Source organism: Oreochromis niloticus, linkage group LG4 (genome assembly GCF_001858045.2).
Source record: "Oreochromis niloticus isolate F11D_XX linkage group LG4, O_niloticus_UMD_NMBU, whole genome shotgun sequence".
NCBI lineage: Eukaryota > Metazoa > Chordata > Actinopteri > Cichliformes > Cichlidae > Oreochromis > Oreochromis niloticus.
In genome coordinates, this window is record NC_031969.2 from 32916866 (window position 1) to 32940097 (window position 23232).

Below are 23232 nucleotides of genomic sequence, written 5' to 3' on the forward strand. Positions count from 1 at the left end.
TCAGAGAGAGGTGTGCTTAATGCAGACAGAGAGGAGGAGGAGAGAGGAAGGTTATTTATGCCTCAGCAGGTCTGGAGGTATGGATCTTACAGCGATGGCTTTCTACAAAGTGATGTGTTTGGCTGCTGGGCTGATGCTCCTGACCCAAGGTAAGAGCTGTCTGCACACACCTGCATCAGGTACGACTCAGAGGGTGAAAACACTCAGGAGCACATCGCTTCACTTTAAAGTGACACTGCAGGAAAAGGAGGACCGGTGTTGTGTTTTAGGTTCATCTTTATCTTGATTATGAAAGCTGAAACAGATTAATGTGACGATCAGTTTGGTTTGGGAAGCAGCTTAGAGGCTGAACTGCTCTCCACCAATCAGCGTCTGTATCACAGTTATTAGAGCTGCTTTATTTTATTTTAACTTTTAATCACTTTTTAACCTTTATTTTATTTTAATGGTTTTTCTTTGTTTCATATCACAGTTAGTGTTTAAAATTCCAGTGACATGGGTGATATTAATCAGCTGTAATATTTAAGAAGTTCAGAGCAGGTATTCCAGCACAAACACTTTGCTCAGAGTCATCTGTAGATGTCAACCAAGTATTTGGGCTCAAAGATTTTTCAGTTTTATTGTTCATTCTGTGAAATAATTTTTTTTTCACCTTTAGTTGTGGTTCTAGTGAACTGTGATGCCTTTGTGCTGTACAGCCTGAGGATATAAATCACCTCTCATAACATGAGATTTGTTATCTGTACAGCTTATTATTCACATTAATGATCTGATTCCAGCACATGTACATACTGGGTGTTTCGGGATGTGATAATGGAGTTAGAAGACAGCTTGCGGTCACATGACGTCTTTTCTTCTTATTGGAGTAAAGATTTTTCTTCGAAAGTATTCTCTGCTTTGTGGTTTGGAAGATACTCTCACAAATTAAACTCCATGTTTCTGGAGATGATCCAACAATAATAAAGTAGATTCAATGTGAACTGCAGGCAAAGACATGAGACAGACTGAAGGAAGTAAATTTGTCAGTTTCACACCTTGACATCATCTTAAGATGCTTTTATTACACATGAATGGAAGAAGTCATTATATTAGGTATAAATTTGTAGTAAGATTTTAACAGATTGAAGTGTTGAAGAGATTAAACTCACACTTAGAAATTGATTTGGTGTCTTGATAGAACACCAAATAACAACAGTCACCTTACGGCACTTTAAACTGCAAAGAAAAGACTAACGATCACTGTAGGGTCTTTAAAACGCTGCTAAAGTTAAAAACTAAGAGGACAAACTCTCCAGGAGAACCAGGGTCAGGGTGCGGCAGTCACCTACCGCAGTGGTTTGGCAGGGCGGGGAAGGAGATGGAAAAAAAGCAGAATGACAGAGGACAAACAGACTAAAGGTGAGAGAGTGCAACAATGGAACGGCATGCTGCAGTGCTGTGTAAACACAGCTGAGGGGTTTGTAGAGCTTTCAGCATAAATCTGACATTTTTTAGTGAAGTGGTGGAGTAAAGGTTCTTGTGGCTGATTGTTACTGATTATCTATTTGTGAGATTAATTAAGGCTGAGGAGATGTTTTGAAAAGATGTTTGAACTCTGAATTTTTGTAGATAAATGCAAATAATCTGAGGTGTGATGACAGGTTTCCTTCGTGACGGCAAGCAGGAAGTTGGTCACGTCCTGAGATAGCGCCACATATCACTATGATTGCAAAACATTGATGAGGAAGGTGAATCTCCAGAAGCAGAACAGGCTGTCTCAGTAAATATCTTAGAAAACCATTTTCTAATGAACGATGGAGTAACTATGGAGGGCGAGGACTGTGTTGGGGTCAAGCATGAAGCATTAGTCGTACAACACAGAGTGTGTGTCCAGTATTTCTCTGTGTGGACCATCATTGGCAGCTCATCAGTGTTTTCATCTTGCTGAGTCAAAAACCTGTATCCCTCTAGCGCCCCTGGAGGCAAATAAAACCCCCTTCATGTATATAAAATGTATGTATATAAAAGATGTACACAACAATAGCAACATTAATGGTGGTCGGTTTGGTTCTCATGACTCATTATTACACACTCTGGTGGATGTTTAGGAACTGCAAGTCTTGGCTTAATTTTTAACACAATGTGCTTCTAGCAAACCAGACTTTCCCACTATTATTACAGACAGTGAACTGATCACAGACAGATGAATGAAGATTTTTAGTTTTAAAATTGTTCCTTTTCTGTGTTTCAGAGTCTGAGTCACAGCTGGATGGTAAGATAAAGTTTCTTTGTGTAATGATTTACTGTTATATGTAATAATCTTTAGTTTCATATGAATATTAGTTTGTGAGTGAACTGTAGACTCCCAGGATCACTGTGTCCTCACTCAGCAGTTTGTAATGCTGAGAGTTTACAGCTCATACAGTAATGCTCACTCTGTGTTTTAATGTCTGTCTTCAGTTTGTGGTCAGCCAAAGCTCAACACCAGGATTGTAGGAGGACAGGTGGCCCCTGTTGGCAGCTGGCCCTGGCAGGTCAGTCTGCAAACATCTGGGTTCCACTTCTGTGGAGGATCCCTCATTAACAGTCAGTGGGTGCTGACTGCTGCTCACTGCTTTCAAACGTGAGTAATGAGAGTGAAGCTGCACACTAAACAAGATTTAAAGACACTGCAAAGTAAAACTTTATTTATGTTTTCTCGCCTATAACAATCACAATAACTGTGCACTGTTTGTGTCTCTCTTGATGATCTCAGCAGTACTGTAAATGGTCTGACTGTGAATCTGGGCCTTCAGAGTCTAGAGGGATCTAATCCCAATGCAGAGTCTCGGACAGTAACACAGATCATCAACCATCCAAACTACAACTCTGTTACCAACAACAACGACATCTGCCTCCTGCAGCTCTCCTCTCCGGTGACTTTCACCAGCTACATTTCTCCCGTCTGCCTGGCAGCTTCAGACAGCACCTTCTACAGCGGTGTTAACAGCTGGGTCACCGGCTGGGGCAATATAGGAAGTGGAGGTGGGTCATAAAGACACCTGAATGTTTTTTTAAGTAATGATGACTATAATGTACCATTTTAGAAATAAATCGAGCAATAAAATTCTTATGTAAGTTCAAGGTCTGTGGAAATGCATCAAAAAGACATCGGTGCGTTGGTGGTTCTTTGTGTCTGGGGATGGGCGTCCAGGTACACACCAGCTCACTCCTTGGTGGCTGCTTGTCGGGGCCTGGGGCCTGGGGCTCGCTCGGGCCCCTTCGGGGGTGGGGTGCCCTCGGCCTCTCGTCCTTGGGCTCGGTCACTCTGGCACAGCTGGCTGCCGGCGGAGCTCCCGAGCACATAACTGCAACCCCCCCCGGCTTCTGCTCCGCGGCTGCTGAGTGACGCCTCATCTGGGACTCTCCTCAGCTCTTTCTGGGATAGTGGCGCGGCTGCCCCTCTGTTGGTCTTCCTTGGTCTCTTGTGTTCTGGGGGCCTCTGGATGTCTGGAGTCTTGATCTCCTCCATACCTGCTTCATGCCCTGGAGGACAGGGCTGTGGCCCCCCCACACCCTCAAGCAGATCATTACATGAAGGAACCTTTTAAATACAAGTGCGTTCATGCTCACAGGTGTACACACGGGTGCTCACACACACAAACTACACCCTTTTTGGCTCCTACCTCAAAGCACACTGTGCGCTGTCGATCTCACGTGCTGCACAATAATGTTTAATATTTAGTATTTACTGTTATATTCACATAGATCATCGTGATGTTGTTTATTCTATTGCTCTCGTTTTTTTCTGCTTGTTTTCTTTTTTCTTTATCAACAGGTGATCCAGGTGATTGATAGATGTATTTTTTGTCTGCTTATTTTGTTGGTTTTTGTTTTTTGCCCTTTATCCCCGTCCCTCTTCCCCGCTGTTTTTCCTCACTCTTTCTTTCTCCCCTTTCTTTTCCTCATTCAAGTCTGTCCCATATCTAGCAAGTGAAAATAAAAAATAAAATAAACAATAAAAGGTAAAAAAAAAGAAAAAAAGAAAAAAAGAAAAGAAACTATTTTGGTAGTGCTTTTTCCATTTCAGGATGAAGCTAACAAATAGTCAGATTTACACACAACACACAGAGAGAAACACTCCAAACTAAAAAAATAATATTAACAAACAGAAATACAGTAAACAATAAAAAACTTTAATAATACACCTTTACGGTAAAGAACCTTGGGACTGTGACACTTTTTAATACAGTTTGCATGTTAGCCTTTGTTGACACATTTTCACATTTCTTTGTTTTTTTAATGCCACCAACTGTCAGCCAGTGGAACAGCACAGGAGATAAACATGTCTCCCCCGTCTTTGTTTGCACACATGACTGCACTTTGTTTTCAAGTTTGGTAGAGCCCTCCTTTGAATGCATTTAATCAATCACGTCTCATTAACCTGACTTTTTTGGGGTCCCTTCAGTGTCGCTTCCTTCTCCAAAAAACCTGATGGAGGTGGAGGTTCCTGTTGTAGGAAACAGGAAGTGTAACTGTAACTATGGAGTGGGAGAAATCACTGACAACATGATCTGTGCCGGGTTAAGTGCAGGAGGAAAGGACTCCTGTCAGGTGATTGTTGTTACCTGTTTGGCACATTTCACCTTCTACAGTTTCTTCTCCTCAGCTAACAGTAAATGTTTCTGCTCTCAAAGGGGGATTCAGGAGGTCCAATGGTGATCAAGCAGAGCGGTCGCTGGATTCAGGCGGGAGTCGTCAGTTTTGGGAATGGTTGTGCCAGGCCGAATTTTCCAGGAGTCTACGCCAGAGTATCCCAGTACCAGACCTGGATCAACAGCCAGATCTCCTCCAACCAGCCGGGCTTCATGATGTTCACGTCCACTGGGACCAACAGTGACCTCAGTGTCACCTGCACAGGACTGCCACCAGTGCCAACCACCACCCCTACTACCACCACCAGCAAACGTATGTTAAGCACCAACCCTAAAACCATCACCTCTGTAGCTACCACCACGGATACCAATACAAAAACCACAAATCTTACAACAACCACCACGCCTAAAATCAGAAATGTACTGATCATTATTTTATTTGATTCCAACCAGCTGATACCGAGTTGTGTTTACTTCAGTTTACAAGTTTACTTAACAGTCATATTATGAGACACTGGAATGAAATAAAAATTTGCACAGTCAATGTAATAAATGAAAATCACAAAATATAAAGAGAAGGCACAGTCCTAAGGCATTTTCGATTTAAGAACCAGATGAAGGAAGGAAGCGAGGGGGCCTTCACAGTGGAGAAGCCCTTCTTTTTGCATTGGTCCTTGAAGCTTAGCTTTCTCGATAGCACAGGAGAGTTCAGTACTTGCCAACCAGAGGGTTGCTTTGCTTAATGATCAGAAGGCAGCTTCCCTAATTCACAGCCTTTTCCTGACCTCTGATATCATTCACAACTTCTGAGTCACGCACTGTGACATCACCCAAGCACCTCTCTTTGTAGCTCATTATAAAGTCAGTCTCCAGTGTTGGGAAGGTTACTTTTAAAATTCCCTTCTTTTTCTCTCAACAGGTGATTCAGGAGATTTTTCTTTCTCTTTTTAAGTGCCCTTTCTCACTGTCCCTCTTCCCTTCTGTTTTTCTTTTCCTTCATCTTTCTTTCTCCCTTTCCTATCCCTCAGTCATCTCTGTCCCGTCTGTAACAACTGAAAATAAAATAAAATAAATAATAACAACAAAGGTTGATCAAATGGACCAATACGGCAAGGCCGTGATGGTCCATTTGGCAAAGTAAATCCATTGGGTATCCTTGTTGGTTTTCAGACAACAATTCTGACGGCTAAAGAACCAAATGGGACAGGCAAAAAAAAAGAAAAGAAAAAAGAAAGAATTTTAACTGATAGCATACACAGGCAAAAATCACATTTTTTCAAGTGATAAATGCAATTTTTTAACATTAAATAAAAATGGTTTGTTTTTTAAAAGTGTTTCACCTCACACCCAAGTGGCTTCTTTAGCTCTAAAACCATCCTAGGATGAACTTGTGTGCTTTGATAAAGTCTAAACTTGCTGACCTGAAATGATAGTTAAAGATTTTAACATTTCTTTGTATCTTCCTCTGGTTTTTCTCCTCAGCGGTGTTCTGTGGACAAGCTCCGAAGAATTCTGGCATTTTGGGAGGAACCTCAATGGCGACAGCCGGCTCGTGGCCGTGGATGGCGAGCCTGCAGAAGAACGGAAGTCATGTGTGCGGTGGGACTCTGGTGGCCTTGGACTCAGTGCTGAGCAACGCCAACTGTTTCTCAAGGTGAGTTGCCGTTGGGGTTGAAGACTCTTATCTAACCAGAGTCTAGAACCTGACTCTGTTTCCAGACACAGATTCAGGTTCAAGACTACTACTCCTGACTACTCCTGACATGTTAGCTCTTTAGACAGTAAAGTTACAGTGGGATACAAATAATAATGTTTAGATGGTGGGAGACCACGAACATTTTTCTTGTAAAACAAAGGGGGGCCCAGCACAAAATGTTTGGGAACCAATGGGTTAGATGATGATACAACTCATTAATAAGTTGAGTCTTGTTATGAAGTCTCAAACTGAGCAATTTCAGACTTTTTAAGCATTTTGAATCACATGAAGAGAAAAGGGTGGATCAGACAGAGGAACCATCCTCCTTGGGCGTGGCCAGTCATCCACAGGCCTCCTGGTTACAGCCACAACCATGCACACACCCAGTGGTGGTCCTAGCCTGTTCGGCGCCCTGGGAAAACACTCCCTTTGGCGCACACCCCCCCCCCCCCCCCCCCCACACACACACACACACATAAAACATATTAAGGATTGCACATTAACATAAAACTGTTGTTGGAACCACACTGAATTTCACCAGAGAAACACACATATGAAGAGAGAGAGTATGCATAGTATGCAAACGGCTGCCAAACAGCCATCATAACGAATCAAACAATTGACAATGACTAATTAATATTAAAATCTGTAACATAATATATTGTTTGCAGTTTAGTCTGTTACTGTTACTATTTTTACCATTTCTTCTTGGAGCAACTGTAACCCACATAATTTAATAAAGTATTCTGACTCTGATTGTTTCAGGATGACCTGCCATTATCCAATGACACATCTGCTTACCTGGATCTTTTGCTCGTTTCTCCTCCTCTTCTTTTCTCTTTTTTCTAAACTGAGCACCTGATGGCTTTGAACTTTTCTTGTCCACCTTGCATTGGTTTTAATTTTGCACTCCAGTATGAACACCCATCCCTCAACTCTTGGATCACCACAACTTAACCTAACAGACCTCCACCTTAGCTTAGTTCACAGATTCACTTTGTCTAGGGTGTATTTCTGGGATTTCGCACAACCCAGGATTCAAATCATGAATACATAATGAGCCTGGATTTACAACATTATGGATGAAATGTGCTCTACTTGGAAGCTGCCGGCCCCTCCCCTTTCGAAGTGTTGTGTGTGAGACTTTAAATCATCAAACTGTAAATTATAAATTTTAAATTGTTATTGATCCCTTTACCCCTCGTCCTAAAGTTTATATTTATTTTCTTACTCTTCTTATATTTATTGTTTGTTTACTTGCACTGCTGTAACTGGAGCCTCGTCGTCTCGTCTCTCTATATACTGGACTGTATGTAGCGGAGATGACAATAAAGTTTACTTTGACTTCAGCAGCGCGCAGGCGCACCGAGGGCTCTCGCGCTCATTTTTCGCGTATAGAATTTCGAAAAAACATCGGTGCAAATTATAAGTCTGTATCATAATGTCTGGTTTTTTCGTGTTTGTTGGTTTGTTTTTATTTGCGAGTTGGTTATTAGATGCTGCTCCAGCCAGCCAGAGAATCCCCCGCCGCCCCGCCCTCTCCTCCCTGTACTGCAAGCAGCAGGCGCACCTCGCAAACGGAGGGCGCCCTTACTCCCAGCAAATGGGCGATAGAAAACCGATCGGTGCCTGTGACATTCCCAATATTCGCTGGCATGACGTGGGCAGCATGGGTACGAGCAACTTTGTTTGTTTGTTTTTGCCGATGCCCGTGATGCCGCCCCCCAACCACGATGCCGCCCCGGACAACCGCCCGTGTCGCCCGTATCAAAAACCGCTACTGCACACACCCACACACATATACACACCTCCCTATACATAGGCACATGGAACAAAACCCCAGACAGCGGAACAGTGCACACATATACACCAAGTAATAATAATAAGAATGATAATAATAATAATAACAACAATAATAATAATACTACAATAGTCCACACTGCACGGACCCTGAGTCCTCCAGAGCCGGGTCCGTGACAAGTTCACGGTGGAGAACAGCTGCTGACATAATGTAGATCTGAAGATCCATAATTGGCCTACCTGGGGTTGAAAGTCTCGATAAGTGCACGGCTTTTCAGCGGGTACGCTTATTCTGAGCGATGAAAAAATATTAAAATATAATTAAATTTTTATAGTTCAATATCACAATAATCTTCCAATTTAGAACCACAAGTTAAAAAAGAACTAACATAAATAAAATACACTTCAGCTAAATACTAATTTACTTTCACAAACCACACGGAGCCGCAGTATAATAATAATAATAATAATAATAATAATAATAATGATACATTTTATTTATGAGCGCCTTTTCAAGTCACCCAAGGACACTTTACAATAGGATAAAACACATAGTAAAACAATGGCAAAATAAGAACAATAAAACGAAAGCACGAGATAAAATTAACAAACAGTGGATTCACAGTGAATATGCAGATTTGAACAGATAAGTTTTGAGTTGGGATTTAAACTGGGGGAGAGAACCAATGTTTCTTATTAATAAGGACTAAAGAGCCGCAGGTTGCTGACCCCTGGGCTGGGAGGTCAGTTCCTTAGTCATAATTATGCAATGCGACCATTGTTCAATGTTCATGAGAATTTGCATTTTTACATTTTACATTTTTCTTGTAAAACACGTGGGGGGCCTAGCAAAAAAAACACTGAATTAATCCATGGTATAAATTAATTCAATTCAATTCAATTTTATTTATATAGCGCCAAATCACAACAAAAGTCGCCTCAAGGCGCTTTATATTGTACAGTAGACATAGAGAAAAACCCAACAATCATATGACATCATATGAAAGTTTTAAGCCTAATCTTAAAAGTAGAGATAGCGTCTGTCTCCTGAAAAATTAGCGTTTATACAGGTAGTGTTTTATGATGTCCTGCTCTAAGGACCACTTATACTTCTGTGTTAAATGTAGTCGGTAGGTATATCATATTTTACAGCATAACCTGATGTACACTTCCATAGAAATATGATTATGCTTTCACTCAGACTGGAATGACTGTGATTGGCTCGTTTGCTACCTTTGTTTTCTCCTATGCATTTCCGGTTACTTTTTCTTCCCAGTGGAAGAGAATCAACAAACTCCATTAAAAGCTAGTATTTCAGCAGCAACATTACCAAACCACTCAGACCCTCCATACATGAGTATGAATGATAGCAATGATGCGGGCCACATGCATAGGCTACATTTTAGGCCCAAAATAGAGCAAAAGTATACATTAAGCACTAGTCTATACACAGTTGCTACGAATCAGCAAGCACCTCCAGCCCCACTTTCTTTAAGTCAGTATTTCATGCTGACTTAACGTCAGTTCTGCATGGATGACACTGATGTCAGGAATGCTCCCTTCTATATGGGCTCATGTTCTCCCCAGCTTGTGTTTGTCAATTATGCTTCAAGAAAGGTGGGGAGGTCCAACAGAGCCATTACAGGTGGACGTAACAAGTTCAAATCTGTAAAACTTGGGTCCCATGAAGTTGAGTGTAAAGGTGTAGATCTTGTTTGAAGCTGATGAAGATTATGTTTGTGTGCTTCGTTCCTCCCACAGCTCCCCTGTAGCGTCCGAGTGGACTGTCGTGTTGGGGCGTCTGAAGCTAAATGGATCCAACCCCTTTGAGGTGACGCTGAATGTGACAAATATCACTCTGAGCAACACGACCGGGACCAACATAGCCATCCTCCGTCTATCGGCCCAGCCCACCCTGACCGACTACATCCAGCCCATCTGCTTGGACAACGGGAGAACCTTCGCCGAGGGCTTGGCGTGCTGGGCGGCCGGTTGGAGTCCTGGAAGAGGAGGAGGTGAGTCAGCAACATGAAGGCTGACAGAGTTCTGCCCAGACTCTGCACCAGTCCATCTCTCAGATTACACATGTGGACCACTGCACTTACAGTTTCTTTAGTCAAACATCAGGATTTTCTTATCTTTCATAATGTTAGCTGAGGAAGTTATGCAGCAGTTTAACACCTCGGTGGTAAACTGTGGGAACTCATCATCGAGTGAGAGCATCTGTACAGACGTGTTTGCACTGCAGCAGGTAAATGACTGGATTCTTCTTCTTATAACACACTGTCTGCTAACATGTTTATTCTGGACCTTGGATTTAGATGCTTTTCAGAAGGTTTAAACTAAGTTCTCTGATTTCTCCAAATGTTCAGAAACTGAATTAAAGTCTTTAAGATGTTTTTTTTTCTTTTTTTTTTTCTTTTTTTTGTCTGTCCCATTTGGTTCTTTAGCCGTCAGAATTGTTGTCTGAAGACCAACAAGGATACCAAATGGATTTATTTTGCCAAATGGATCATCATGGCATTGCCGTATTGGTCCATTTGATCAAACTTTGTTGTTATTATTTATTTTATTTTCAGTTGTTACAGATGGGACAGACATGACGGGGGATAGGAAAGGGAGAAAGAAAGAGAGGAAGGAAAAGAAAAACAGAAGGGAAAAGGGACAGTGAGAAAGGGCACTTACAAAGACAAAGACAAGCGGGACAGACAGCGCACAATGTGCTTTGAAGTAGCAGCTAAGAAAGGTGTAGTTTATGTCTACGAACAGTGAACACCCGTGTGCACACCTGTGTGGATCAACACGCTTGTATACAAAAGGTTTCCCCATGTAACGGTCTGCTAGAGGGTGTGGAGGGCCATAGCCCCGTCCCCCAGGGCATGAAGCAGGCATGGAGGAGATCCAGGCTCCAGACATCCAGAGGTCCCAGAGTGCAAGAGCCCAAGGAGTACCACCGGAGGGGCATCCGTGCCACCTTCCTGGGAAGGGCTGAGGAGATCCCCAGACGAGGGGGTCACCCAGTAGCCACGGAGCAGAAGCCAGAGGGGCTGCACTGGCGTGCCCGCCGGATCTGCCGGCAGCCAGCTGTGCCAGAGTGAACCGAGTTGCAGGCCCCGAGGCCAGAGGCCCGAGGGCCCGCTTTGCCCCGGAAGAGGCCTGACTGAGCGACAGGCACCAGGCCCCGCCAAGTAGCCACCGGGAGTGAGCTGGTACATACCTGAGCGCCCAGCCCCGGACACCAAGAACCACCAATGCACCAACCCCTGAGGGCATCAGTTACCAGCAGGGAGTGTGGTGAGGGGAGATAGGCCTCCACACTTGGAGGGCCTGGGAGTACCCAGGGAGGTGGAGTCTAAGACCCGACCTGACATATAGACACAGACAAACAGGCACACACAGACATAAACATGTTTTCCCACCCTCATGCACACATATACAAATACTCAGCACTCACCCAATGTAGGGATAGACATACATAGACATGTACACACAATCATACTCCCCAAACATACTCTATGCCCCGGGTCCAGGTACCCTGGCCCCAGAGGGGGAAACGGCACCCAGACCCAAGAGATGTGACCCTTTCCCCTGGGGTGGAGGCAAGCAGACTGCCCCAGGCTCCGCAGCAGCAGGGAGGCCAATCGGACAGCCAACACCTCCTCCCAACCCCCCGCCCCGATGGCTAGTAGAGAACAGGGGTGTGTCTTTAAGATGTTTTAAACCTTTAGCTGGAAGATTTTAAAGTGTTTTTAGCAGCTCTGACTGATGACTGTGTACATGCAGATTTTTTGTCCTGATGATCTAAAGTTTAGAAAATATGTAAATTAGGTGCCCATTTCAATATGAAAGCTGAGTGGTCAGATTTGAAGAGCACCTTCAAAACAAAATGAATCCTGAAATGCTCCGACTAGGGCGATACGAGGGAAATATAATATTGTGATATTTTTTGGCTATATTGTGATACACCATAAATATTGTGATATGTCTTGAGGCCAAGCTCCCCAGTGTCGTGAGCAAAGGGGCTTAGCTGCAGTTTAAACCTCTGTGCAGTCAAGTTTATTTATATAAATATTGGCATGTGTTTATCCACAGAAACCTCTGAATCTCAGCTACAACCACCAATTGATAATATTAATGATACATTCACAGCGTGTGGGAGAAACAAAAACTCACAGTGAATTATGTGCAGACGGCTTAATATTTCCATTGCAACCTATACTCAATGGTTACGATTGGGGCATTTTAACCATCATACATAGAATAATATAATATAATAATAATAATCTAATATGAAATATAAGATTAATAACTATATATAAAATATATAATAACTGACCCATTCCGTCTGTTCAGGGTGATTCTGGCGGCCCGCTGATGTGTAAGCAGAGCGGCTCTTGGTTCCAGGCGGTCGTGCTAACAGCTCCGAGCTCCTCTGCCAGGAGGAGACGAAGCTCAGTCATGACCTTCACCAGACTGAGCACCTTTGATGCCTTTCTGACGAAGACGCTGGGGACACTCTTGTCTCCAGCCTCCAACACCACCACAACTACCTCAAGCCCCGTATCACAAAGCAGCGGGGGTCGTCCTGCTCACTCCTTCATCTTTGTCTTCTTCCATCTCCTCAGCCTCGCCTTTTGTCTCCAACTCTTCCTGTAGAGAGTTTGACTTGATCGACATGATGTGATGGACACAAATGAATGTGAACAAGCCTCAACCTTCCGACTTTAGAAGCTTAAAGCTGTGCCTGCTAATCTTTGACTTGATTCTGCCTCAATCGGTTATCTAGAGCTCAGTGGTGACGTTTGGGCGGGTTTACTGCCAACTAAGGGTGACTTTAGTGTACCACTGCCAAGAAAACTAAGCTAGTTGTGTAATGTGTGCCATATCGTTTTGATCGTTGAGGGGCAGCATTTTTATCATGAATTCTGACTCATAGTGTGTACTGTACACTTGTTTATGATTATATACGTACCCCAGACTTGACAAGATTTTTGCCAGACGACTTGCAGATGAATAACATGAATAACTACGCACCCGTGCACAGGTAGCTGCTTTTTTGCAAACAGTTTTACTTTCCCGCCACATTTAAGTCGTCTTTTATACAAACTAATGCCCATGTGCTCGAGTGATGAATAAATCTGATTAATAATTTTTTATTCTGTAAAGATCTTTCTTCTGATTATCAGCTCCACGTCTTTATTATTTATGTGCACTTTACTCTTTCTCTAATGTGATGGTGGCACCAGGCGTCGGAGCTAAACTTTGGTATAAAAATGAAGAATTCCTTTAAACTTGCACTGAACATTAAAATGTATCCCAGCAGTTCATTATCTGCACTTGTTACGTACATATCTATATTTGAGGTAATAATGGTGTACAATCTTTATTTTATAATTTCTAAATCTTTCATTCATTTTCAGGAGTATTGTGTAATTCTAACAAAATTGTAACACAAATACTGCCAATGGTATATCCTGCAGTCTTAATCAATCTGATTTAAAGAAACATATTTTGGAGCTCTCAGGAGCAGGATGATGATCAGGCTGTTCCTCGTCTACCTCGTGTCTGTGCCACAACACTAAGTACTCAAACTATTGAACTGCACTGGAAAACAAATGTGTAATTTGAAGGAAAAATCAATAAATATCCAGTAAATGCAAATATATATATATCTATATATATATATATATATAGATATATATTCATTGTGGGCCTTTTTTTTTGTTTTTTGATCAGTGAGGAATTTTTCTGGGGACAACCTGTTAGCAGAGATGGAATCCATCCCACTTTGGATGGCGCAGCTCTCCTTTCTAGAAATCTGGTCAGACCTGTTAAACCGTCAAAAACATGATTGTCCAGAGTTGGGACCAGGAAGCACAGTTGCAGCCTTACATGCCTTTACTCCACTCCGACTTATTAATCAACCACAAACCCTGACAGTGTGATGTAGAGGCTGTGTGTAGGGAGTAGTGATGGCAAGGAGGACCCAAAAGTACAGACTCAAAACTAAGATTATTTCTAAATCACAAATTTAGAAACATTAACATGAGACACAGACGTTCAAAGTAAAACAGGAAACATAACACAGAGACGTGGACTTGACACAGGACTATAGAGGACAGGGGAAACAGCAACTATGGATCACAGACAGAGAACCAGAACACTAAAACTCTAACAAAACCCACAAAGAGAACCTAAACTAAGAATAATCCTATAACCCATAACACAAAGATATAATATAATGAAATAAACAAAATCAAAGAACCAAAAACACAAAATATGAGTCGATGACCCGTAGGTACAAAAAAAAAAAAAAGCTTCAGGGAATGGCTGTGTGGCAGGCAGAGAAGGAAACCAAAAACACTAAACGAGATTCAATTCAATTCAATTCAATTTTATTTATATAGCGCCAAATCACAACAAAAGTCGCCTCAAGGTGCTTTATATTGTACAGCAGATCGCACAATAATAAATACAGGGAAAAGCCCACCAATCATATGACCCCCTATGAGCAAGCACTTTGGCGACAGTGGGAAGGAAAAACTCCCTTTTAACAGGAAGAAACCTCCAGCAGAACCAGGCTCAGGGAGGGGCGGGGCCATCTGCTGTGATTGGTTGGGGTGAGAGAAGGGACCAGAGCAGAGACTCCAAAGATAAAATGATGGCTATTGGCATAACAGCAAACAAGTCAGTTCAGAGAGCTCGCCAGGTCACAGGGCAAAACAGACGACTGGCAGGCCAGAAACTTGCAACAGTGAAGGTGATGGCTTGGCTGAGGTCAGATGTCAATGGAGGTGATGAGACACCCATCAAGGTTTGCTGTACTGTGCAATCCTCACGCCTTGGTTCTGACGAGTGCTCGTTTGTGTTACTGCTGCCTTCCCAACAGCTTGAACCAGTCTGATGACTCTTGTTTCTCAGTCCATCTGGCGCCAACAACAATGCCACTTTCAAATTTAAGTCACCTTTCTTCGTCATTCTGATGCTCAGTTTCAACCTCAGAAGGTCATCTTCATATATCTGCATACCTAAATGCATTGAAGTGCAACCATGCGACTGTCTGTCGTAACAGGCAGCTGAGCAGGTGTACCTAAAAGTGTCATAAACACTGTTATCCTGATCTGCTGGAGCCTGTAAAGTACAGTACTGTGATAACAAAGGTGTGTCGCATTTTCATGGCTACAAAGCAAATGTGTCGGTGAAGTACTCAATGTACTCGACACCTGTGTTCACATTTCTCCTCAGAAACTGAGACACAGCTTGTACCAACCCCCCAAAATAATTATTAAACAGAAAAATGCACCAAGTTTAACGAGAACTTTTTTCTTGTTTCAGCTGTGTCAAACTGAGCGTGTGCAGAGGCTTTAATAACCTGCCAGCTGCCGTGCTAGGTTCATTTAGCATGATTTTTTCAAATCATCTCCAGAGGATGTTTTTCTTACTTTCAGTGCTGCCAACATGAATTTGCAGTTTTGCATACACCCATTCAACTCTTGAACTCTATTGTGCTTTTACTCTGTTACTGGCAGATCCAGTTTGTCACTTTATGTGAAAGCGTTGTTCCACAAAAATACCCCATCTTACAACAACATCTCTAAAAATTCCCTTTACACTACATGATGGTGTTTTATGAGTGTCAATCCAGTCTCAGAGGAGTACCTCGTATTTTATTATCGTGTTCAAATTTGATTTTGTATTTTCAGTTAACTCAGCGGTGACAATTAAATCAAAGCTGCATTAATTACAAACATATGTCTGCAGATGTTCAGACTTGAACTTGGAGTCCAAAACAAAGACAGTTCAGGTGGACGGCTATGTGGCCGAGACGAGACAGTTCGGGCGGACGGCCACGTGGCTGACTGTGACGCTGGAGAAGGTCTGGTGGGCGGCCGCGAGGCAGACGGCGGCGGCCACTGAGAAGGTCCGGTGGGCGGCCGCGCCGGCGACGACGTCCAGAACATGGCCTGGGCGACGGCGTGGCAGCCGCAGGACCAGGTGAGGCTAACGCAGAGGCAGAAGCTGGACTGTGCAAAGCAGAAGCTGGGCCAGGCAAAGCAGAAGCCGGCAAAGCAGAAGCTGAAGCCAAGGCTGGACCAGGCGACGGCATGGGAGCCGGCGGTGACGGAGCAACAGCTGCAGGGCCAGCGGGCGCGGAAGCCCCTGGCTGAGGAGCGGGAGAGCTCACAGCTGGCTCTGGATGCTGTGGCTGCAGCTCCGGGAACTGAACAGGATGGTGAATGAGTGACTGAACTACAGAAGACTGGACTACAGACGGTCGGACGGGAGGCGACTGGGCTGACTGGGCAGGAGGCGACTGGAGAACAGGAGGAGACTGAGCTACAGGGGGAGACTGGAGGACAGGAGGAGACTGAGCTACAGGAGGCGACTGGAGGACAGGAGGAGACTGAGCTACAGGAGGCGACTGGAGGGCAGGAGGAGACTGAGCTACAGGAGGCGACTGGAGGGCAGGAGGAGACTGAGCTACAGGAGGCGACTGGAGGGCAGGAGGAGACTGAGCTACAGGAGGCGACTGGAGGACAGGAGGAGACTGAGCTACAGGAGACTGGGCTGGAGCAGACTGGAGTGGAAGCTGAACAGCAGGCGAGTGAACTGACTGGACTGGAGGCTGAACAGCAGGTGAGGGAACTGACTGGGCTGGAGAGGCTACTGGATGAACAGAGGTTGGTGAGGCTAACTGCTGTGCTGGGGTTGGTGTGGCTAATGGCTGAGCTAAAGACTGAATTACTGAAGGGGATAAAGCTACAGCCTGGGCCAGTAAAGCTGGTGCCTGAGCAGGGGACACCTCAGCTAGCCTAACCAGAGATAGTGCGAGGGCGTGAAAGGCTGGATCAGGAGGTGGATGAAGTGGTGGACTGATGGGTAAGCAGGCTAGCTCTTCCGAGCCTCCAGAGCATGAGGGCACTGGCTGAAGAGCCTCGGCTGGGCCTCTGGGATGGTCAGGTTGGATTCTGGCTGCCCTCAGCCTAGGCGCTGGGACAGGCACGGGGGGTGGCTGGACACCAGTCACCCCCACCCGAGAAACAGGAGCGGGTGTGGAGGTATACTGGGTCACCGCTGCCCTCGTCCTGGGAGCTGGCACAGGTGTGGGTATAGGCTGACTAATGGGAGTGGAAATACTGACTGGGAGAGTGATACTGACAGGTTTAGGTGACTGAGTATTTTTAACAGTGGCCTGAGCTGATGAAACCGGAACAGGCTGACAGGTGGACGAAGGAGCAGACTCAGATAAAACAGTGCTAGAGTGACCAGGCCTAGGGTTTGCATACACAGGGACGGTAACGGATTTATCAGAGGTTGCTCTGGCCTTTCTGCCATCACCATTTACAGTCTTTGGGGGAGCAGAGCAGAACAAATCTTCCCAGTCCACAGAATCCTCCAGGAGGGAAACATCCCATGAATCAGAGATGGGTTTATTAGTGGTTTTAAGTGAAGAATCAAATGAGGGTGGAAAACAGTCACTAGGACTCACCTCCGGGAGTTGCTGAAAATAGTCCATGTTATGGCGGCGTGTGTGCCGCTTTCTCCGGGAAGAGGAAGCGGGCGGGGTACACAGCCGAGCGTCTGGCACGGGAGCCTCCGTTGAGCCGAGGTGGGAGGCGTAGCCGCTGTGCAGGGGCGAAGTGGAAGAGCCGGTGAGTAAAACGGCTGGCGGGCGAGCGAGGAGCGGAGCGGCGGGAGAGCGAGCGGCCGAAGCTCGGCCCGTGATGCCCACTCTCCGCGGCGAATGCTCCAATGCAGGTGAGGCAGCAGGTGGAGGACTGCGGCGTCTCCGAGGCCCGCCCAGAGCCAGACGGGTCCCCTCAAAGACGTGCTCCCTCTCTGAGAAGAGCCGCTGTTTCCCCCTGAGCTTCTCCGCCCAAATGGAGAGCACTGCGTCCTGCCGCTCGAACAGGTCTGAGTCCACTGAGTCCACAGCGTGTCGTCGTGGCACGGGTCGTGTCATTCTGTCAGGTTTGCTGAGTGGAGGTTCAGGGTGTTTATTGTGAGGGACAAATGGCAAGAACAGGAGATGGCTGGCTGACTGACTGAATGAATAACTGATCTGAACTGAAAGGCAAACGCAAGGAATGGACAGCAGTGGCAACATCAACATTAACATCAATGACACGACACTGGACTGGTTGAACTGAGGAACATAAATACACAGGCTGGGTGATGAGTGATTAGAAACCGATGAGTACACAGCTGAACATAATGAACTAATGGTACATGGGAAGAGGACTGAACATAATGTACACAGACCAAGGCTAACACAATAAAACAGGAAGTGAAACAGGCAGAAGATAAATAGTGAACATGAACTAAAAATACTGGGTCAACGACCCAGAAAGCCTGACAATCCCAAAGCTGACAGGTGGGAAAAAAAGAAAAGAAAAATGAAAAGATGGGATTGGGATGGGTTAATTGGTAACTCTAAATTGCCCATAGGTGTGAATGTGAGTGTGAATGGTCAACTGTCTCCATGTATTAGCCCTGCAGCAGGCTGGTGACCTCTCCAGGGTGCACCCAGCCTCTCACCCTAAGATAGCTGGGAAAGGCTCCAGCCCATGAATAGATGGAAAAAAGAAAAGTTAATAAGAAACAGAACACATGTAGAAAAGCACAATGGGTCCCCACTGTAAGAAAAAAACTGCACTGACTGTGTTTCTCACACTAATTGTGACGCCCTCCAGGAGTGAAAGGCACACAGCGAGCCGGTATTAACCTGAGCGATGGGGCATTTTTCAGGGACCAATGAAAGCAACAACTCTCTCCATGAGTTACGTAGTTAAAGAGTGATGATACCTCACTGTAGAGGTGGATGTGCTCAGATTTTCGGACATAACCCAACCTGACTTTAGTTAAAACAGAGTAAAGTAAAGTAAAGTGTGTTGAGTGTCATTAAAATTCCTCCGCTGTGAAAATTTGGAAAGAAATCTGAACCTTTATTATTTGAAGCATCAGAAAACCCCCTGTACGCTCCACAGAGTGTAAAAGATGTCTGCGAGGTTGGTGTTCACCGAGTGACAGATTAGTATCAGACTAATGTCATTACACAGGAATGTCTGTGAAGGCTCTCAGTCATCCAGGTCATTGTAGTCTAAGGAGCTTGGAAAGAAAAGCGTCTGGACTTCTTTACACAGGAATGTTGACAGGTGAGCTTCACCTGATGATGTTCTGCCATTGTTCTTCCTGTACAAGTCAGCTGAAGGTCTCATAATGATCTGGGACTGTAAATGATGCAAAATTAATTGTTCTGTCCGCCTCTATTGTTTGTTTGGACTAACTGTAAAAATGTACGATATTAGTGCTGATCTGACATCTGAGTGAATAAGCAAATAATAGAATAACAACAATGAAACTGAACCACATTAAGTGACATCAGAAAAATGCACTTCAACATCGATCTTTCAGCTGTGTTTACTGGACTTGTCCCCTGGAGTGCACCAGTAGGCTGCAGTCTTTCCTCCATGTACAGCAGAGTGGGAAGTAGAGAAATAAAGTATGTATTACATCGGTCAGCAACCTTGAACACCCAAAGAGCCATTTGGACCCAGTTTCCACGGAAAAGAAAACACTGGGATTTGCAAATACGTTTTTGACATCTAAAATGAAGATAACTCTATATATATTGTTTTTATCCATGTAGCACACAAAAACTGTTGTGAGCCATCATCCTTATATTGTGATATAAGGATGATATATGTGAGCTTATATGTGAGCCTTGACCTGAATTTAAAAAATAATGTTAAAAAAGCACTATGCTACAAAAATGGAAAATAAATATTTGCAAAATATTTATTTTACCTGGATAACGTGTGTGGCGGGGCATGGTCTGCAAGAGCACGGGAGGCGGATGCACCTAAGCGGCATCCGCAATCAATGTGTTGGGCTGTGAGCTGAAAAGCTACAGTCGGCTGTATGTGTACTGCAACCGTGTGTGAAAAGTGGTCAATAAAGAGATGCTGAAAAGCGTGTTCATGCAAACATCGTTGGGTCTGCATGTTTATGGTATGTTTACTGTTGTAAAGACTCACCTTTCAGCACACTCACTTCACCAGATGCACCTTGTTTCCTCACCTTTGATTGGTTGTGGTGTTTGCCCTAAGTTGCACTCACCTGTTACCCGTTACATAAGGACTACACTGACCTACAGCGTACGCTTTCTTCACTCCCACATTGGGAGGCAGCTGAGGTGAGTTTCTGTTCAAGTCTCCTGAGTTCATCCATTATTTTGAGTTACTGAGTGACTTTAATCACACTTTATTTCCTTTCAGAGTTAGCTATCCATGTGTGGCTTTCCTTCATCCATCCATCCATCCATCCATCCATCCATCTTCATCTGCTTTATCCGAGGCCGGGTCGCGGGGGCAGCAGCCTAAGCAGAGAAGCCCAGACCTCCCTCTCCCCAGCCACCTCCTCCAGCTTATCCGGGGGAACACCAAGGCGTTCCCAGGCCAGCCGAGAGATATAATCTCTCCAGCGTGTCCTGGGTCTGCCCCAGGGCCTCCTCCCGGTGGGACATGCCCGGAACACCTCACCGAGGAGGCGCCCAGGAGGCATCCTTGTCAGATGCCCGAACCACCTCAACTGGCTCCTTTCGATGTGGAGGAGCAGCGGCTCTACTCGGAGCCCCTCCCGGATGGCCGAACTTCTCACCCTATCTCTAAGGGAGAGGCCAGCCACCCTTTGGAGGAAGTTAATTTCTGCCACTTGTATTCACGATCTCGTTCTTTCGGTCAGTACCCACAGCTCATGGCCATAGGTGAGGGTAGGGACGTAGATCGACCGGTAAATTGAGCTTCAGCTCCCTCTTCACCACGACGGACCGGTGCAGCGTCTGCATCACTGCAGCCACAGCACCAATCCGTCTGTCGATCTCCGGCTCCCTTCTCCCATCACTCGTGAACAAGATCCCGAGATACTTGAACTCCTCCACTTGGGGCAGGAACTCATCCCCGACCCGCAGTGGGCACCCACCCTTTTCTGGCTGAGAACCATGGCCTCAGATTTGGAGGTGCTGATCCTCATTCCCACTGCTTCACACTCGGCTGCGAACCGTTCCAGTGCGAGCTGGAGGCCTTCACCTGATGAAGCCAACAGAACCACATCATCCGCAAAAAGCAGAGATGAGATTCTGAGGCCACCGAAGTGAAAGCCCTCCGCCACTTGGCTGCACCTATAAATCCTGTCCATAAAAATTATGAACAGAACCGGTGACAAAGGGCAGCCCTGGCGGAGCCCATCACCCACCGGGAACGAGTCCGACTTATTGCCGGCAATGCGAACCAAACTCTTGCAACGGTTGTATAGGGATCGAGTGGCCCGTAGCAATGGGCCAGACACCCCATACTCCCGCAACACCTCCCACAGGACACCCCGAGGGACACGATCGAATGCCTTCTCCAAGTCCAAAGAACACATGTAGACTGGTTGGGCAAACTCCCCTGCACCCTCAAGTATCCTTGAGAGGATAAAGAGCTGGTCCAGTGTTCTACGACCAGGACGAAAACCTCATTGTTCCTCCTGTATCTGAGGTTTGACCAGCCGACAGGCTCTCCTTTCCATCACCCGGCATAGACTTTCCCAGGGAGGCTGAGGAGTGTGATCTCCCTGTAGCTGGAACACACCCTCCGGTCTCCCTTCTTAAAGATGGGGACCACCACCCTGGTCTGCCAGTCCAGGGGTGCTGCCCCTGATCTCCACGCAACATTGTAGAGGCGTGTCAGCCAGGACAGCCCTACAACGTCCAGAGCCTTCAGGAACTCGGGGCGGACCTCATCAACACCAGGGGCTCTGCCACCAAGGAGTTGTTTAACTGGAGTGTGGCTTTCCTTTAATACTGATTTGTAGGTTTGCTTATACAGGGAGTGCAGAATTATTAGGCAAATGAGTATTTTGTCCACATCATCCTCTTCATGCATGTTGTCTTACTCCAAGCTGTATAGGCTCGAAAGCCTACTACCGATTAAGCATATTAGGTGATGTGCATCTCTGTAATGAGAAGGGGTGTGGTCTAATGACATCAACACCCTATATCAGGTGTGCATAATTATTAGGCAACTTCCTTTCCTTTGGCAAAATGGGTCAAAAGAAGGACTTGACAGGCTCAGAAAAGTCAAAAATAGTGAGATATCTTGCAGAGGGATGCAGCAGTCTTAAAATTGCAAAGCTTCTGAAGCGTGATCATCGAACAATCAAGCGTTTCATTTAAAATAGTCAACAGGGTCGCAAGAAGCGTGTGGAAAAACCAAGGCGCAAAATAACTGCCCATGAACTGAGAAAAGTCAAGCGTGCAGCTGCCAAGATGCCACTTGCCACCAGTTTGGCCATATTTCAGAGCTGCAACATCACTGGAGTGCCCAAAAGCACAAGGTGTGCAATACTCAGAGACATGGCCAAGGTAAGAAAGGCTGAAAGACGACCACCACTGAACAAGACACACAAGCTGAAACGTCAAGACTGGGCCAAGAAATATCTCAAGACTGATTTTTCTAAGGTTTTATGGACTGATGAAATGAGAGTGAGTCTTGATGGGCCAGATGGATGGGCCCGTGGCTGGATTGGTAAAGGGCAGAGAGCTCCAGTCCCACTCAGACGCCAGCAAGGTGGAGGTGGAGTACTGGTTTGGGCTGGTATCATCAAAGATGAGCTTGTGGGGCCTTTTCGGGTTGAGGATGGAGTCAAGCTCAACTCCCAGTCCTACTGCCAGTTTCTGGAAGACACCTTCTTCAAGCAGTGGTACAGGAAGAAGTCTGCATCCTTCAAGAAAAACATGATTTTCATGCAGGACAATGCTCCATCACATGCGTCCAAGTACTCCACAGCGTGGCTGGCAAGAAAGGGTATAAAAGAAGAAAAACTAATGACATGGCCTCCTTGTTCACCTGATCTGAACCCCATTGAGAACCTGTGGTCCATCATCAAATGTGAGATTTACAAGGAGGGAAAACAGTACACCTCTCTGAACAGTGTCTGGGAGGCTGTGGTTGCTGCTGCACGCAATGTTGATGGTGAACAGATCAAAACACTGACAGAATCCATGGATGGCAGGCTTTTGAGTGTCCTTGCAAAGAAAGGTGGCTATATTGGTCGCTGATTTGTTTTTGTTTTGTTTTTGAA

The 23232-nt window shown here is 45.3% G+C and overlaps 1 protein-coding gene across 3 annotated transcripts in view; it reads left to right on the forward strand.

The window, feature by feature from the left end:
• The window catches only part of LOC100696787 (transmembrane protease serine 9), a 57593-nt gene continuing 34361 nt past the window's right edge, over window positions 1-23232 (forward strand). Inside the window, exons 1-10 of one of the 3 annotated variants that reach the window (XM_019357586.2) lie at window positions 3-149; window positions 2231-2251; window positions 2440-2602; window positions 2735-3003; window positions 4427-4572; window positions 4656-4926; window positions 6096-6267; window positions 9871-10124; window positions 10263-10360; window positions 12463-13770. In XM_019357586.2, the coding sequence (XP_019213131.1) occupies window positions 20-149; window positions 2231-2251; window positions 2440-2602; window positions 2735-3003; window positions 4427-4572; window positions 4656-4926; window positions 6096-6267; window positions 9871-10124; window positions 10263-10360; window positions 12463-12765 (1827 nt within the window). In that variant the 5' untranslated portion in view covers window positions 3-19 and the 3' untranslated portion in view covers window positions 12766-13770. Of the gene's footprint in view, window positions 150-2230; window positions 2252-2439; window positions 2603-2734; window positions 3004-4426; window positions 4573-4655; window positions 4927-6095; window positions 6268-9870; window positions 10125-10262; window positions 10361-12462; window positions 13771-23232 lie in introns of those variants that run through there. The other 2 variants (XM_019357584.2, XM_019357585.2) reach the window with 2 other exon arrangements.